The following is a 15,920-nucleotide window of genomic DNA, read 5'->3' as shown; positions in this document are numbered from 1 at the left end:
CTATTTTTTTTTTTTTTTTTTAAATTACAAAAGAAGGGGATACCCATACAATCTACGCCTACACTAAGGTTCAAAACCTAAACCTCCCATATAGAGGAACAATCCGATACCAGTAGACTATAAGCCACTTGGTACAATTATTATTATTATTATTATTATTATTATTATTATTATTATTATTATTATTATTATTATTATTATTATTATTATTATTATTATAATATTTTTATCTGCTACAAGTACATCTTTTGTATATTAGACGTTCATTTTTAGTATAATACATATTGATTTAATGCATTAAAAATAAACTTACAGTAAGTATTAAATTAAAATGAACTTATTGAAAATGAATCTGCAATAAAGTAAAATGAACATACAATATACTAAAAGTGAACATATATATATCAGTGGTCCACGGTATAACGATAGAAGGTAAACTTGTAGAGATTTTTACCAAATTGTATACATGTGTAAATATAATTATTATGTATTGATCCCCAAAGTGGTGCAATGTAGCCCAACAAGGCATTGATCCAAAGAGACCAAAGTGGGCCTTTAGAGATTAAAGTGAGACCTAAAATGGGCCTTTTCATGATGACAGAATACATAGAAATCTATAACACATTTACTAGATTTCTCCGACCAAACTGCAATGTTCATGCGAATCATGCGATAACAGTCCCAATCCATGAATTCAATTCTGACAAAAAAAATCGCCTGTTTTCACTACTGGCAGTCTGAGATTATAGTTACAGTCTCCAGCTCCAATGCAAATCAAGAAAAAAGAAGAAAAAATATGAAAGATTGAAATGTCAGCAGGAATCGAAGAAGAATAAGAAGAAGACGAAGAAGAAGAAGAAGAACAGAAGATTTATGGATCATGGATGTGATCCATCTCTCAAGACCTCATATTTACCGCTGGGAATGCAGGAAAAAACAGAACGCCTCTGCTTCTTTCGATTGGATCCAAAGATGAATGTTCTTAATGGGACTCGAGTTTTGGTCTTAGAGGTCAGCAATATTGGGTGATCCACCATCAAGAACCCATATTCCTGATCAAGATGTTTGACCACCTTCTCCACTTCACCTTGCAGCGAAACGATGTGATCCACGCCCGCTTGCAGCTCCTCCCTGACCTTAACATGTTCCTGTTTCATGTTCAGGATTTCCCCCTGGAACTTGGCTGCCTGGTGGCTGCTGAATCTGATCTCGTCTTCTTCGACGCCATCCCTTAAAGCTTGTGTGATATCTTCCTGGATTCTGTATAAAGACCAGGTCCTTCGCTGCAGTTCATCCTTGAGAAATTGGCTTTGTTCTAGCCAAGATGATAGTTCATTGTGTGTTTCTATCAGCTGTTTGTATGCAGGCTTGATTTCTGATTTGAACTTTTTGTGAGTTTTCTTTGCGTTGGCCTGGGTTGCCTGGATTACCTCATCCTGCAAATCTTTCACTGCTGTTTTGAATTTCGGTACCTGGTGATATGAAGTGCTGAATCTTAGCCAGAAATCCAGGTTTTCGTCCAGGACAGCGTCGATTTTCTGCCTGAGATTCGCTTCCACGGGTGAAATGCTTGCAGGTTTATCAATCGAGATCGTATCGGGGACGTGTTTTTGGTTGGATGAAGAGGAATTGTTAAGCATGGCTAACTTCTCTTCCTCAGTTAGTCCTGGCAAAAGGTTTAATTTTTGGTGGAGGGTTTGAATCTCTTCATCTTTCTTTGCAATGGTGGTTTTCAGATCACTTATCTGCAATGCAACCTCGAACTGGTTGTCCCTGTCTTTCTTCTCCATTTCCTCTACTTGCTTCTTGATATCCTTGTAGCTTCTGAGAATCGTGGTGTACTCTTTCAGTAGCAATCTTTCTTTGTCCTCTACTCCATTCAACAGCATCTTCTGCCAGTTGAACTTCTCGTCCTTCTCCAGTTCTGTTTTCTCCTCCTCGTCCTTGTTTTGTTGTTTGGTTGGGGATTCTAGTATTCTTGGTTCTGCAAATGTCACATGTTTCGCTTCTGGTTTTGTGGCTTCCCCTTTTTGTTCTCCTGTTTTGTTTTCCATGTCTTCTTCTTTGGGTTCCATGGACTCAATCTTGTTGTCTGGTTTTGCAGTTTTCAGATTCTCAGACAAATTATCAGCACTGGAAATGGCTTCAGCCAGCTGCAATTGGAGGCTGCTGTTTTCGTTTTGAACTTCTTGGTTTAGATTCTTCAGTTTCTTCAACTCTTCCTCGAGTTTACTCACTGTGTTGCTCAGATTGTGTTTATCTTCAGTCAGGCTTGATTTGTCGTCCTCCAAGCTCTGGATTTGGGCATGGAGATCGTTGGATTCGGTTCTTAATGTGTCAATGAGAGCAGTCTGGGAAGTGAGTGTGATTTCCAGGGTGACTACTTTGTCCACAAGCTCATCAATCTTGATTGTCAGATCAGTAACAGTGAGGTTTCCCTTTGAGTTCCCATCATCATCAATCTGTTCTTCCTTAAATGTCTGCTGCAATAATCCCTCTTTTGTATCCCTGGGTTCTTGGTTCGATCCCTGGGACTCGTCTTCCTGATACTCTTCATCATTAAGATACTCGGATTTGATAGATTTCAGTTTCCGGTCTGCATCTGCAATCTTCTGGGATTCATCTTTTGCCTCTTTAGCACATTTTTCTTGCTCCTCCTGCAGCTTTGCCAGGCTTTCTTGGCATGATTTGAGTGCTGTTTCAGCTTTCTTTGCATCCCCGGGTTCTCCCTGGGACTCGTCTCCCTCATTAAGATACTCGGATTTGATAGATTCATCTGCAATCTTCTGGGATTCATCTTTAGCCTGTTTAGCACATTTTTCTTGCTCCTCCTGCAGCTTTGCCAGGATTTCTTGGCATGATTTGAGTGCTGTTTCTGCGACCAGATCCCGGGCGGCCTTATCGTCGATGCCCACACCGAATTCATCCTGCAGCCTGGAGACACTCTGCTGCAATTCCATGATCTGCTTGTCAATCTCCTGGAATTTCGAAATCCCGGTTTCGCTCCTCACGAGCTCCTTCACAGTCTGCAGCCCACATATCTCTTTCTGGAGCCTCTCAATCTCTTCAATGGCTTCCTGTTTGGTCAGCCCAGATTTAGCAGAAGGGGGAGTGCTAACAACAACAACACTGTCTTCACCATTTGGCAGCTTGTTCTTGAACTGGAATGGCTTAGAGGGTATTGTGATGATGGGTTTGAGGTCCCTTTTGGAAGCTTTTGGGGGCTTTGGGCTGATGGGTTCATTTGCAGGGAGAGGGAGGTGAAGATTCTTGGGGAATCTTGGGGAATCGAAGTCGTAGTCGTCTTCCATGGCCATCTTCTGGATCTGCTCAGGGCAAACTGTGGCAATTGTGTGGTTTGCAGTGTGGAGTTGGTTGGATAGGTTGTCAAACCTTTCAGCCAAGGCTCTGAAAGCTCTGTAGCTTTCTTCCACAGAGTTTATTAGCTCTGGCCTTTTCTTGTAATACATTTCTGCTCTTTTTGCAAATGAGTCCCCATCGTGTTCAATCATCCTCAACATGTTTTGCACCTTTTCCTCCATATCTGCATTGCCAATAAACCATACAGTTTCGTCTAAATATTAACCTAAAAAACATCTCAAGTTTGAATAATTTAAGATTATATCACACAAAACGATATCGTTTTAAATGAAACTCATTTAAAATAGAATAGAACGCTAACTGGCCGACTAGACGACCTAGTCGGTGCCTATGAGGCCTAATCGGTGTCTATGAGGCCTAATTGGTGCCTAGGAGGCCTAGACAGCCCAGTCGGGCGCCTAGCTGGCCAGCCGCCTAGACCTGGATTATGGCTTGGCCGCCTAGACCACCAATTATGGCTAGCCAAGTTTACCAACTAGACAACCTAGTTGGTGTTTAGGCGGCCTAATCGGCGCCTAGGATGCCTAGGTGGCCGCCTAGACCCGAATTATGGTCAGCCAAGTCGGCCGCCTAGCTGGCCAGCTATGGCCGGCCAACACTTAGCCCCTAGATGCTGATTAATCTGTTCCTAGACGGGATTTTTGCAACACTGATATTATTTACCATTGAATCCTATGCTAAATAGGCAGGAACATGATCATACCTTGAAGGCTTTGGTCGAGCCATTTGGATTGCTTGGTCCTGATATGGCTCGCATACAACCATGAATGGGAGTTGGTTGAACCCCTCTGCAACATATCTGAACCCCTCTGTCTCTCTCTTTCGTTGTTGTCTGTCTTCTTTCCTTCTTCTTCTGCAAACAAGAAAACCCTTTCCCTCTGATCTCCTCAGACGACAAACATCATATATCTATCCTTTCCTAGGAAAAGAGAGAAAGGGACTGAAGAAAAACAAGACAATAATAATGGAGAAGAAACTGAGACTAGGAAGAAATAAAGATTATGTTGTTCTTGCTTCAGATCAGAACATGGAAAACAATGATACACAGAGGTTGTATCATTGTTTAGGTAATGTTCTGTCCTGCCGTGGGGGCTCCACAATGCAGCAATGCAAATGCAAATACCCCCTGCCTTTTTCCCCTTCCCTTTTTGGCTTGCAAGTTATGGGCTTCTGGTTGGGAGTGAATTGTGTGTAACCCTACATATATGGAGGATGTATATATACACAAATGTATATGTATGTATGGATGCGGGGGTTGGGGGGTAGGGGTGGGGGGGGGGGGGGGTAGTCCACCTATTGTCCAATGAACCAGTGGTGTCACCATATTCACATTTACAGCAAGATTATATGAATTAATAAGAAATATAATAATTGTTTCTTTTGAATATGGTATAATGATGATGATTATAGTAACAATAATAATAATAGTAAAGGTGTGGTCCATATATTTGGAAATATGGTTATGTTTGACATGTTAGCCAGCCTCTCACAGATCAGAAATGAGTCTGTAAAGGCCATCCATGTAGCATTATACAAAAAGATAGAATTTAACTAGTAGCATAACTAAACGCATGAAATTAAACATGATTTTCGTATCCGCAACTAAACGCATGAAATTAAACATGATTTTCGTATCAGAAGGTTAAGAGTTTAATTATTATCAATATTTTCTCAGTCAGTTTGTTGCACAAGATTTTCCTAGTACAATTTATCTATCTTGTCCGATCATGCAATATACGTATACAATTTATTTACCCCTTGATTTCTTGACTATAGAACATTTTCGCCCTTAATTCTTGTTTTTTGTTTAACAAAATTAAAGATGAAGAGAGATGCATACCAAAGAAAAGGACTTTTAATAATAATAATAATAATAATAATAATAATAATAATAATAATAATAATAGACACTTTAGTCCCTCAATTATGACCGTTAGTTAGATTTGTTACGTTCATTCAATTATTTGTAATGCATATTTAGTCTTTCAGTTCTAGTTCTATGATTTCGTCACAATTATCCACATTGACAGCTCAGTTGGTCATATGGGTGAAGTTTAAAAACAATGATTCGGTCATAATTGATGTATTAAAAGTGCCATTTTATCTTAAAACAATTATCCACCCACTTCCAAATGTTGTATGATGCTCAAACACTTAGAGCATCCATAGTAGTTGGTATTTGAGGGGTTTTTATAAGTGTGATTAGGAAAGAGAATATGGGATGAGATTAAAAAAAAAAAAAAAAACTGATTAAAAAAAAAAGTATATGCCAGGTGCGTTGTCAGCCCGCTGGGCGCCTTTGTGACAGTCACGCAAGGTTGTCACAAGTTGTCCAAAATGAGTGTGGGTCCCACTATGCTGACATTATTTTTTTCTCTTGCAGAAGAACCCCAATTCTCTCTCTCTTCACTCTCTCTTTGCCAACATGACTATTATTTTCTTAATAACTGTGTATTCTCCACTGATAATGATGCTCTTACAAACCTTCAAATCTTATGTTCTTTGATCCCATTGAAGTATGATCTCATGATTTGTTTAACTTTTTAATCATTAACTTAAAATTAAAAGACATTTCTTTTCCAAAAAAAAAAAAAAAAAAGGTTTCACTTTTATTTAATTCAAAACACTTTTAAATGCACAATAAAATTTTCACAAAGTGAACGTTTTGAACTATAATGAAACAAACTACAAGTATAAATATATTATTATAGTCCCAAAAGTGGAATAAGATCGAAAAGATACATTGAAACTAAATTAGCGTAAAATAGAACGATTTCGAAATATTTTTTAAAAGTAAGATTTTGCATTCAAATTTGGTAAATAAATAATATAAAAAGTTAGTAAAATTCTATATACGGACAGAAAAGATATTTCAATATCTCTAAATTAATCTCAACCTAATATGATTTAGAAAGTACTCCGTAATAAAAAGTTGCCAAGAACTTTTATTTTATTTATTATATTGATTGATCAAAGTTAGAACTTTTTTGAAATAAATATAATAATTTTGATAAATTGCATTGTGGATCCTACAAAACATAACCAACTTTTAGTGTGGGTTCAACATTGCATGTGTATACTCTGCTTTCTTCTTTTCTTTCACTACTTTACTTTTTTTTTTTTTTTTTTTTTTGTGACAAGAGAAATTCATAACCGTTATTTAAGATGAGTAAATCTTGTTCTTATATATATAATAACCCTTTTATGAAGGTCTTATGTGACAGGCTTGACCTAAAAAGTGTTAGTAAGAATTGGACTTAAACTTTCTGATATGAAAATCATGTTCTACCCACTTGACTACTCATTTTGAAATTCTGTTTTTTTTTTTTTACAGAGATTCTTTGTGATCAATTTCTTCCTATTACTTTTTAGGGTTTAAAAAAATATTTTATTACCAAGCACCTTGTGCTCGATGGCACCTCTGTGACTTCCTTTGAGGGAATGTCACATGATCAAATCCCGGTTGTGGGATATTAACTCCTTCAACAACATTGGTGCCATTAGATCACAAGGTCTTGGTCAAACACTTATATTTATTTTTTAACCAAATCAAAAAACTAATAGTGGTCAAATAGGTCAAAATTGACCTATAAGCTAATTATTTTACCAAATAGGGGCATTACCTTTTTTGGCCAAAGAGACAAACAAACGAAATTACAAAAATTTAGGTAATTTGAGCTATCAAGATCTTAAAAAAAAAAAACAAAACAAAACAAAACAAAACTAAAACAAAACAAAAAAAAAAAACAAAAAAAAAAAAAAACAAACAAAATCCGGAGGATATAAAGAAATTACAGTCTAGTAATAAGAAGAAAATCATTATGGCCAAACCATCCAATCAACACATTATGGATATTTTTAGACATATATGTCAAGTCTTGACTCTTGCCCAATAAGTTATATATAATCTTTTAATTGCTCAATAACATATCCTAATCCTAATAATTAAATAACGGATATTTTTCGAATTAAATTGCATGTTAACAAAATCTTGATACATAGAAGTAATCTGAAAATTAAAAAGGTTAGTTTCATTTTCAACCATGATTAGTTGTTGCTTCTTCATTGCTCAACTGAAATAATCATTTCAAATTAAAAGACTAATTAAGCTCAATCATTAGATACAAAATACAAATAGTGGCTAGGTTGTATAGCCTCAAATTGAGAGAGTGATAGAGTGAATGGAGCATGACTTTCGTACTTAAATGTATTATCTCGATCTAGCCCATCACATAAAGTCTTCAAAGTGGTATCCTTTTTATACTTTACATAACATGCATGTATGTATTTGTTGTCTGGAAGGAAAGGGAAGGGGTGTGTGGGGAAGGGGATGTGAGAGAATACGTCAAACAATAAGAACTGAGAAGTAATGAACGTACATGTAATATAACTCTACAAAGAAGAATTGAGAAGTAATTAGCGTACATGTAATATAACTCTACAAAGAAAATGGATGAGTCAAGACTTCTTCGTATTCTCTTTTGTTTGGCAACATGCCAACATATTTACTAAGATAAGTATATATTATAGAATTAAACATTGAGATTAATCATATTTGTATCAGATAGAACATTAAAATCCACAAAGCACTACCTTATGATTTTAAAAATAATTTCTTGAACTCAAAACCTCTAATTAAGTGAGAAGAATATGTATGATTTAGGCAAATTACACAAGCAATTAAAATTTGTTTTTTGGTGGTTTTAAATTTTGTGTAAATTGCCTAGGATCTTGGAGTCCAATGGCATCAAGTTTACTCCTTTAAGTGGGAGGTTGTGGGTAGAGCTGTCAAAATGAGCCAGCTCGACCCATACGGGCTGGCCCGTCTCGGGCTGAACTGGAAACGGGCTGGGGATATGGGTTGGCCTGTGGGTTCCACGGGCCAACCCGTATAACACGTATCCCACACGGGTTACACGAGTAGAGTTGAAAACGGCTGGATTGTAAATTCTCCAACCCAGACCATCTAAAACACGGGTTAAACGGGCCCAACTTGACGGGTTGGACTCATTTTGACAGCTCTAGTTGTGGGATCAAGCTTCAGTGGAGACATTATTGACTCTTTGAGATTCAATTGGTTGAAAAAGTAGTTATGAACATATACTGTATTATAATAGAGTCAGTACCATTCAAAAAAAATTTGTGTAACTTAACAAATTGGGTTGGATGGGAAGTGATGGGGAATGGGCTTTGTGTATAAAGTTGATTGGGCCCCGGGAGTCAAGGCCTAGGGTTAATTGGGTCCAGTGAATAATGAAAACCCATGGACAATACTTGTGAGGTCTAGATAAGGAGAGAAAAAACTTAGGGGGCCGAAGTGAGACGATTGAAGTCTAAGGGGTTGGGATGCAAATATTTTAGGATCAAGAGAGGATTGTACTTGAATACTAGTCTTGAGAATAAAATGACTTATCAAATAATGAAATAAGTCTATTCTTAAGAATACTATATCAATTTGGACCTATTTTGTGAACCAAACTAACTTGTTATTAGTTGTTTAATCCATTAATCAGTTATTTAAAGACACACGAGTACTATAATTGTTTACTGGTGGAGTTAATATTCAATTTAGTCATGGACTATAATGGTTAGTTTTCTTAATTTAGTCCTAAACGACTTGTTATGCTTAATTATGTCCTCGACTTTGATAATTTTACCCAATTAAGTCTTCAACTATTAGAATCAAATTAAAGACTAAATTAAGAAAAATCAATATAGTCGAAGACTAATTTGGGTAAAACTACTATAATCGTGGACTAAATTGAATATTAATACAGGTGAAATTACCAAGCTATCTCAACAAAGAATTCAATTGAGTAAAACCATCAAAGTCGAGGTCTCGAGGACCTAATTAATTAAGCATGCATAAAAAGTCGTTTAGGGCTAAATAAAAAAAAAATCACTATAATCAATGACTAAATTGGGTATTAACTCTTTATTGGTGTCTTAAAGAAATTATAGAACAAGATGGATAACTACATGAAAAGTTAGAGACTTAGAGGTAAAGGCGATTGTGTTTCCTTCTAAAAATGATAAAAATAAGTGTTTATGTTATATCAATTGGAATGAGAAAAGTATATAAAAGTGTCCTACTTCTAATTTCCTATTTGATAAGTTAATATTGATTATAAAAAGTATCAAAATATTTCTTCTAATCTATATATAGAGATGACAATAGGGTAGAGAACGTATAAGTTAAGGAATCTTTGAGCAATGGGACTTATGCCTTGAGGGTTGCTAGGCAAAGGGTGAGGTAGTTCTTCGGGGGTGTTTCGTTTTGCTTCTGTAGAACAATTAAAGAACTTGTGGAAATTTTTTTTGCCTCGAACCCATCCCCCCCCCCCCCCCCCCCCAACTTTCTCCCCTATCCCCATCATTGTATTCGAGAGGAATATTTTTCCCATCCCCAAATCTGCGAGGATTACTTGGGGGTAGGGATTCCCCATCCCCACAAAAATACGATTAGTATTTGCAAATTAGATCATTCTCATATTTTCTTTCTTTATTCTCCCTAGTCCCTACAAATCAAATACAGTTGGTGACATACAACTTAGATCTTTCTCAATGCTTCGTTTAGTTTCTTCAATTGGGTTCTTTGTTTCAAGCTTCGTCTCAAATCAAGATGGTTTCCTAATTCAAATATGTGAGAAAGTCGTCTCAGGTCAAGATGATTGCTTTGTTTCAGAAAAATTTGCCTTAAATATGTGGCGAAGTTGTCTCAAGTGGAGGCAATTGCTTCATCTCATATATGAAATGAAATTGGCTCAAATCAAGACGATTGTTTCGTCTCAAATCGAAGATAAAGCTATCTATGATCTAAACTTTTTCAAATTCTCAAAAGGTATCTTCATATATTATTTTCATTCCAACTTTTAAATTTGGATATGCATCTCTTCACTCTTTTTTTTTTCCGGTCTTATTACGACTTTAATTAAGCTGCTAATATATAGTTCTTTAGTTTGAATTTTGTTTCTGAATTGGTGGTGAAATTTTACTGATATTTTTAATTTATGTTTGGAGGATTTTGCTTGATTTTAGAAGGTTTAATAATTCAATTTCATTATTATTTTTTTTTTTTGCTAAATGGTTTAATTATATATTTTTTGTCTGGTTTAATTGTCTTTTTTTTTTGAAAGTGTCTGGTTTAATTGTCTATTTGATCATATTTCATATATTTCACAAGAAATCTTGGTTTTTTTTATCTATAATTACTACATTAATTGATTTTGAATTAGATGTAGCTATATATAAGAATCTCATGCATGCTTCTACAATCTCAATCTTTATTTACTTGAATCCTGCTACAATGTTTAGGAAAGACTAAAATGCACAAAAAATATTTTTAAGTATGCATTATAAGAGTTATGAAAATACATTAAGGTAATAATAAAAGTGTTAAGTATACATTAATATTGTTCAATATAATACTCCATATCTAAAAATGCACAAGTAGTGCATAACAGAAACTTTGAAAGTGCAAATATAAAAGCAGTAGAAGTGCACAATACGAAATATAAAAGTGCAGGGTATAAATACTAAAAGTGCATAATATGATATATATAAAAGTATATAATATGAAATTTAAAAGTGTAGAGTATAATAACTAAAAGTGCATAATATAAAATCTAAAAGAAGTATAGAGTATAAGCACTAAAAGTGTGTAAAGAAAATTTAAAAGTGCATAGTATAATCACTAAAAGTGTAGAATATGATAACTAAAAGTGCATTACAAAATTTCTAACAGTCAATTGGTTGAAGTTATCTCACATAACCCTAGGATTGCAAATGTTGTAATATCATATTTATTCATTTGATTCAAGAGAATGTAAGACTACTATAGAGAATGTGAGATTGTTAAACTTTTTTTTTAGTTCATTTTTTGTAACTTTCACTGAAATCGCATCCCCTCACCTCCCCAACCAGGGCCGGATTTTAGGCTGTGCAAGCTGGGCTACCGCACAGGGCCCCCAATTTTAGAGGGGCCCCAAATTTTAGAGGTTCAATATTTAATTTTTACCTAGCTAGTTTAAAAATAAAAATTAAAAAGTTTTCAATTAAACTTTAAAGGTTTCATGAAGAGATGGTAAGAATGTGTATTTATTGTATTTTAACTTGGAGGTCAAAGGTTCGAAACTTGCATGTATTAGTTTTAAAAATTATGATTTTGGTAGGGCCACATTTATTTACTAGAACAGGGCCACCAAAACTTAAAATACGGCCCTGTCCCCAACTAACAACTTTTAGGTTATGTAAAATTCTTGAAAATGTTACATTACCTGAAAACATTGTTTGAAACGAACACTCCTAAAAGGACATTAAAGAAACTATAAAAGAGTGTACATACCAAAACCTTTAAAAGTGCATTATAAAAATTGGTAGAAGTGCACAATACAAATGAAAAAGAGTGTACAATACGAATGCTAAAGTGCATTTCAAACAATCTAAAAATGCTAGCTTGACCTCATCGCACATGGTCTTTCTATGCGGTTTACCTCTTCTCTGTAATTTACGAGTTATTACACATGAGTGAAGTTTATCAAATATACATTCTTGGATAATAGTTGTGATTTTTCCTCATCACTCAAAAAGTACATGACCTTAATGTTTATAAGCAAGTTGTAGAATTGTTAAAAGTATAGTTTTAGATGTAAAATAAGTGAACAATAGAAAAAAAAAACAATACACTACTAAATGCATAATATAAGCACTAAAAGTGTACAATACTCTAAAAGTGCAAAACAAAAACTCAAAAACTTAAATTACATTTTATGATAGTCATTGGATCTTTTTCTAATGCACCATTATACCATTGTCATTTTCTTTAAATCTGTCGCCCTCTATATGCTTGCCAATAGTGATATATCCACAATTTTATTTAAATATAATAATTTTTACTTGATTCAGCCTTATATATAGGACAAGAAAGACGTTTCTTGATTTATTTATTTATTTATTTTGACTTTTGAGTACTACTAACTTTGTAACAATGCAATATTTCCCTAACAGAAATTATTTGGTTTTCAAAATTTGTCTCAACCAAAGTGTGAAATCAAGTTCTACTTTATATTCGGAGATAATTGTTATTATATAATATTACTTGTTGTAGGGCATAATCTGAAGAAAACATTTGGTAGGGTCCATGTCGATTTATCCGAGGTTAATGTGGCATTAAAACGACCAACGGTAACTCTTCCACGTCGGAATTTTTAAATCTTTCTCTCTTTCCGGGTTACAACGGCTATCTATTCTCCCGTTTCTGAAACCACTAAACTCTCTCTTTCTTCCAATTCTTCTTTCATCTCTCGAATTCCAGACGGATCATTCAAATCGTTTGCTTCTGTTGCATCGGCGAGCCCAATTCTGACATTCAGGTACGAATTCTTCAATACCCATACTTTCATTTCGTGTTTGGTGGCATAGAAATGCAGAAAATTGGTAAAAGAAAATGCCGGTTTTGTTGTATGAAGTTGATGAATTGTGTTTATATATGTCCTGCTTCTTCCATTCTTGTCCATTTCTGATAATTCTATCCAGTTCTTCTGATAGGGGAAGATGGAGACTGCATAAAGTGTGGATTTTTTTTATTTTTTTTTTCAGTCTTTCTGGAAATTTCATGGTAGATCATAGATTGATTAGTGGTGATTTCAAGGGTCTGGGTTTTCTCTTTTGGATTCTTGACAGGAATAGTTTTGTGTTTGGATTTTGAACAGGTGAAATTCAAGAGAAATTGAAGGAAATGGGTACAGTACATGAAGCCATGGCAGAGAATGAGAAGCTGAGGAAAGAGCATGAGATGAGAGCAGAATCCATGGAGAATCTGAGAAGAGCTTATGATGAACAAGTGATCAAGGCTCAGGATGGGTGTTCTAAAGTGGATAAGCTCACACTGGAGCTGAGTTTGAAGGAGGATGAACTTTCTGCTGCAAAGCAGATGCATGAAGAACTGAAGGCAAATCTGAAGGAAAAAGAATCTGCCATCAAGTGTTTGAGTTCTGCAAACGATAAGCTTCGTGCAGATTCTGCAGAGAAGGCGAAGAAATTCGAGGAGGAGAACAGGAAGATGGTGATGGCATTGGACGAGGTGAATGTGGTGAAAATGGATCAGAGCCAGGAGATACAATCTCTGAGAAATGAAAATGGAAGGTTGAGGGAAATGGTGAGTGATTCTCAGAAGATGTGTTCTGAAGCTGAGGAAAGAGCTAAAACCTGCAGAGAATTGAGACAGAGAGATGAAGTTCTGTTCAAGTTAGAGGAGGAGAATAGGAAGCTTGAAGATGAGCTTAAATGGAAGAAAGAACATTTCTGTCATCTCCTTGAAGCTCATGAGAATCTCCAGAAGAAATTTCGCGAAAGGGTGAAAGAGTTGGAGGAGGAAAAAGAAACACTGTTTGATCATATCTCCACATTGCAGTCCACCTTAGATTCCCAAACAAGGATTTCAGAAGATCTTCGAACCCGATTACAGATGTGTAATCAAGCCTTAGCCCATGAAGAAACCAGGAGAAAATTCCTGGAAGCTCAACTTTCTGAATCCAAATCCTGCATTGACAGTGTTTCTGCAGAATACGAGGAAGCCAATTCAAGAATCGACGGTTTGTGTGCTCAAAGGGATAAAGAAATCGCGAACCTAAGAAACGCCATGGGTTCGAGGGAAGCAATCCACAAGGAAACAGAATACAAAATTCGAAAACTAGAACAAGAGAAACAGGAATTAATGGCATCCCTGAAAGAACTCCAGGAAGCTGGAATCAAGGCATCTGGGAATTCTTCACTCTCAAAACTCAGAAACAAGTTCAAGGCCAAAGAAGCTCAATGGGCTTCTGAAATGGAGGATTTGGCTGGGGATCTTGATTGCTGCAAATCCGAGTTAAAGAACAAAAACGCTTTGATCACCGAGCTTCAGAAAGAGCTGCAGTCTTGCCATTCATTAATGTTCGAGTTAACATTGCAGAACGAAGAAACTTCTGTGATGTTACTCGTCTTGAAATCACACCTCTCCGAGGTATATCAGAGCCTCGCTAACGCCTATGCTGCTGTGAATCTAAAAAACAAAGACGAAGAGCTTCACATTTCTACTCTAATCCAACAATTAGACGAGAAGAACAGTGCGATTATCAGAGCAGAAAAGGATCTCGAAGAGGAGCGTGAGAAGGTAGCAGTGTTATCAGCCAAGATCGAGTCATTGAATTTGATCGACGAAGAACAGCTTGATAAACTAAAGGAAATGCTCAAAGAGGCATTGGCCTATCAAGAACATTTGAAGGAGCAGGTGAGGAAAACAGAAAGCGACTTGACAGAAGCACAAGAAGAACTGGCTGAAGTTTTGTATGAGGGGAATGAAGCCGAATTAGAGTTGCAGATATGGAGGACCATTGCAGAGAGGTTGAAATCGAGCCTCGATGAGAACCTGCAAATGCGAAGAAAGGTAGAAGATTCGCTCTTTGCCCAGATGGACGTCGAGATTGATCTCAGACAGGAGAAAGACAGCCTCTTGGCCATGCTATCCGAGAAAGAAACAGAAATCGCCTTGCTGAATTCTGAACTCGAAGGGTCTATCTTAGCACAAGAAGAAGCAGAGAAAGAGAAGGCGAGTTTTCACCAGAAAATCGAGGACCTCCAGGACCTCGTCTCATCACTTGAACAAGAATTCGAGAACAGAACCGCCACTTTCTTGTCCCGGCTTCTCCAGATGCAGGCAGACACTGATAAGTTCCGCCAAACCTGGGAAACAATCAGAGAGGCCGTGGTCCTGAAAGAGATCGAAATCCAAGAGAAAAACATGATTAACTCGGAGCTGGAAAACGATTTAAAACAGAAAATCGAGCAGCAGAATGCAACGAAGGTGTTAACCGATAGGGAAATGCTGCTGGAGATCTTAACAGGAGTGTCAGATAGGATAAGCCAGTTATCCATGGAAGACAAACAGCTAACTAAAGAACTGGGAAGAATCATGCAGAGTTTCGACAGCAATGGAGGATTGGGTATAGACATGAAAAGAGTTAATGAATTCTTCGATCCTGTAAAAGAGAACCTGATGAACAGATGCCCCTCTCCAACTAAGACTGTTGAAGCTGCCATGGCTGGAGAGAGATCACCATTGAGATCTCTCAACAACTAACTGGGTTCCAAAATGCTACTTGCATCAAATCTTACTATCATTTGAGGTAGATTGATTACTCCTAAATCATAGAAAAAGTTTTATCATTATCCAACTAAACCTTGGAGCTATTTTCATATAGATTTTAACCATTTTGATTCTTTATGTTATGGTTAATTGCTTATTGATGCCAAAAACATCATTTTAGCCGTCTTTAGTATAGTATTTATAACAAGATTCAAACTATCATAAACTAATATTCAATTCAAAGGCCACCCGAGAGACCAGGAAAAGTTTACAGTGTCGATCAGTACTGCGTGTCTTTTACACCAAGTACAACAATTGCTTTTGGGTCCCACAATACCCGATACAATTTCAAAAACATACATAGCTTATATCCGATGCAAAAGGCATTGTTCTCGATCAACACCCTTAACAATAA

General features: G+C 36.2%; 2 protein-coding genes across 2 annotated transcripts; one reads left to right on the top strand and one right to left on the bottom strand.

The window, feature by feature from the left end:
• Positions 1-440: 440 nt before the first annotated feature.
• LOC109177547 (protein NETWORKED 2A-like) lies at positions 441-4,471 on the bottom strand. Its single transcript, XM_019326930.1, has 2 exons — positions 4,085-4,471; positions 441-3,544 (listed from the first exon to the last, which is right to left on the bottom strand). Exons 1-2 carry the CDS (start codon positions 4,176-4,178, stop codon positions 879-881), a joined length of 2,760 nt encoding a protein of 919 aa, XP_019182475.1. The 5' UTR covers positions 4,179-4,471; the 3' UTR covers positions 441-878.
• Positions 4,472-12,514: 8,043 nt separating this feature from the next.
• On the top strand, positions 12,515-15,639 carry LOC109177544 (uncharacterized protein At4g38062-like). Its single transcript, XM_019326925.1, has 2 exons — positions 12,515-12,752; positions 13,092-15,639. The coding sequence occupies exon 2, from the start codon at positions 13,118-13,120 to the stop codon at positions 15,497-15,499; it is 2,382 nt and encodes a 793-aa protein (XP_019182470.1). The 5' UTR covers positions 12,515-12,752; positions 13,092-13,117; the 3' UTR covers positions 15,500-15,639.
• The last annotated feature ends 281 nt before the right edge of the window (positions 15,640-15,920 follow it).

The sequence above is a fragment of the Ipomoea nil genome, unplaced genomic scaffold, assembly GCF_001879475.1.
Source record: "Ipomoea nil cultivar Tokyo-kokei standard unplaced genomic scaffold, Asagao_1.1 scaffold0805, whole genome shotgun sequence".
Classification (NCBI taxonomy): Eukaryota; Viridiplantae; Streptophyta; class Magnoliopsida; order Solanales; family Convolvulaceae; genus Ipomoea; species Ipomoea nil.
This window is presented reverse-complemented; position numbering and strand designations above follow the sequence as displayed.

What these genes read in the sequence shown, in the direction of transcription:
- LOC109177547 (XM_019326930.1), bottom strand. Translation starts at nt 4,178, where the DNA reads ATGTTGCAGAGGGGTTCAACCAACTCCCATTCATGGTTGTATGCGAGC. An exon ending in GCTCGACCAAAGCCTTCAAG is followed by an intron (nt 3,545 to 4,084) that starts GTATGATCATGT and finishes TTGGCAATGCAG; the next exon opens with ATATGGAGGAAAAGGTGCAA.
- LOC109177544 (XM_019326925.1), top strand. Translation starts at nt 13,118, where the DNA reads ATGGGTACAGTACATGAAGCCATGGCAGAGAATGAGAAGCTGAGGAAA.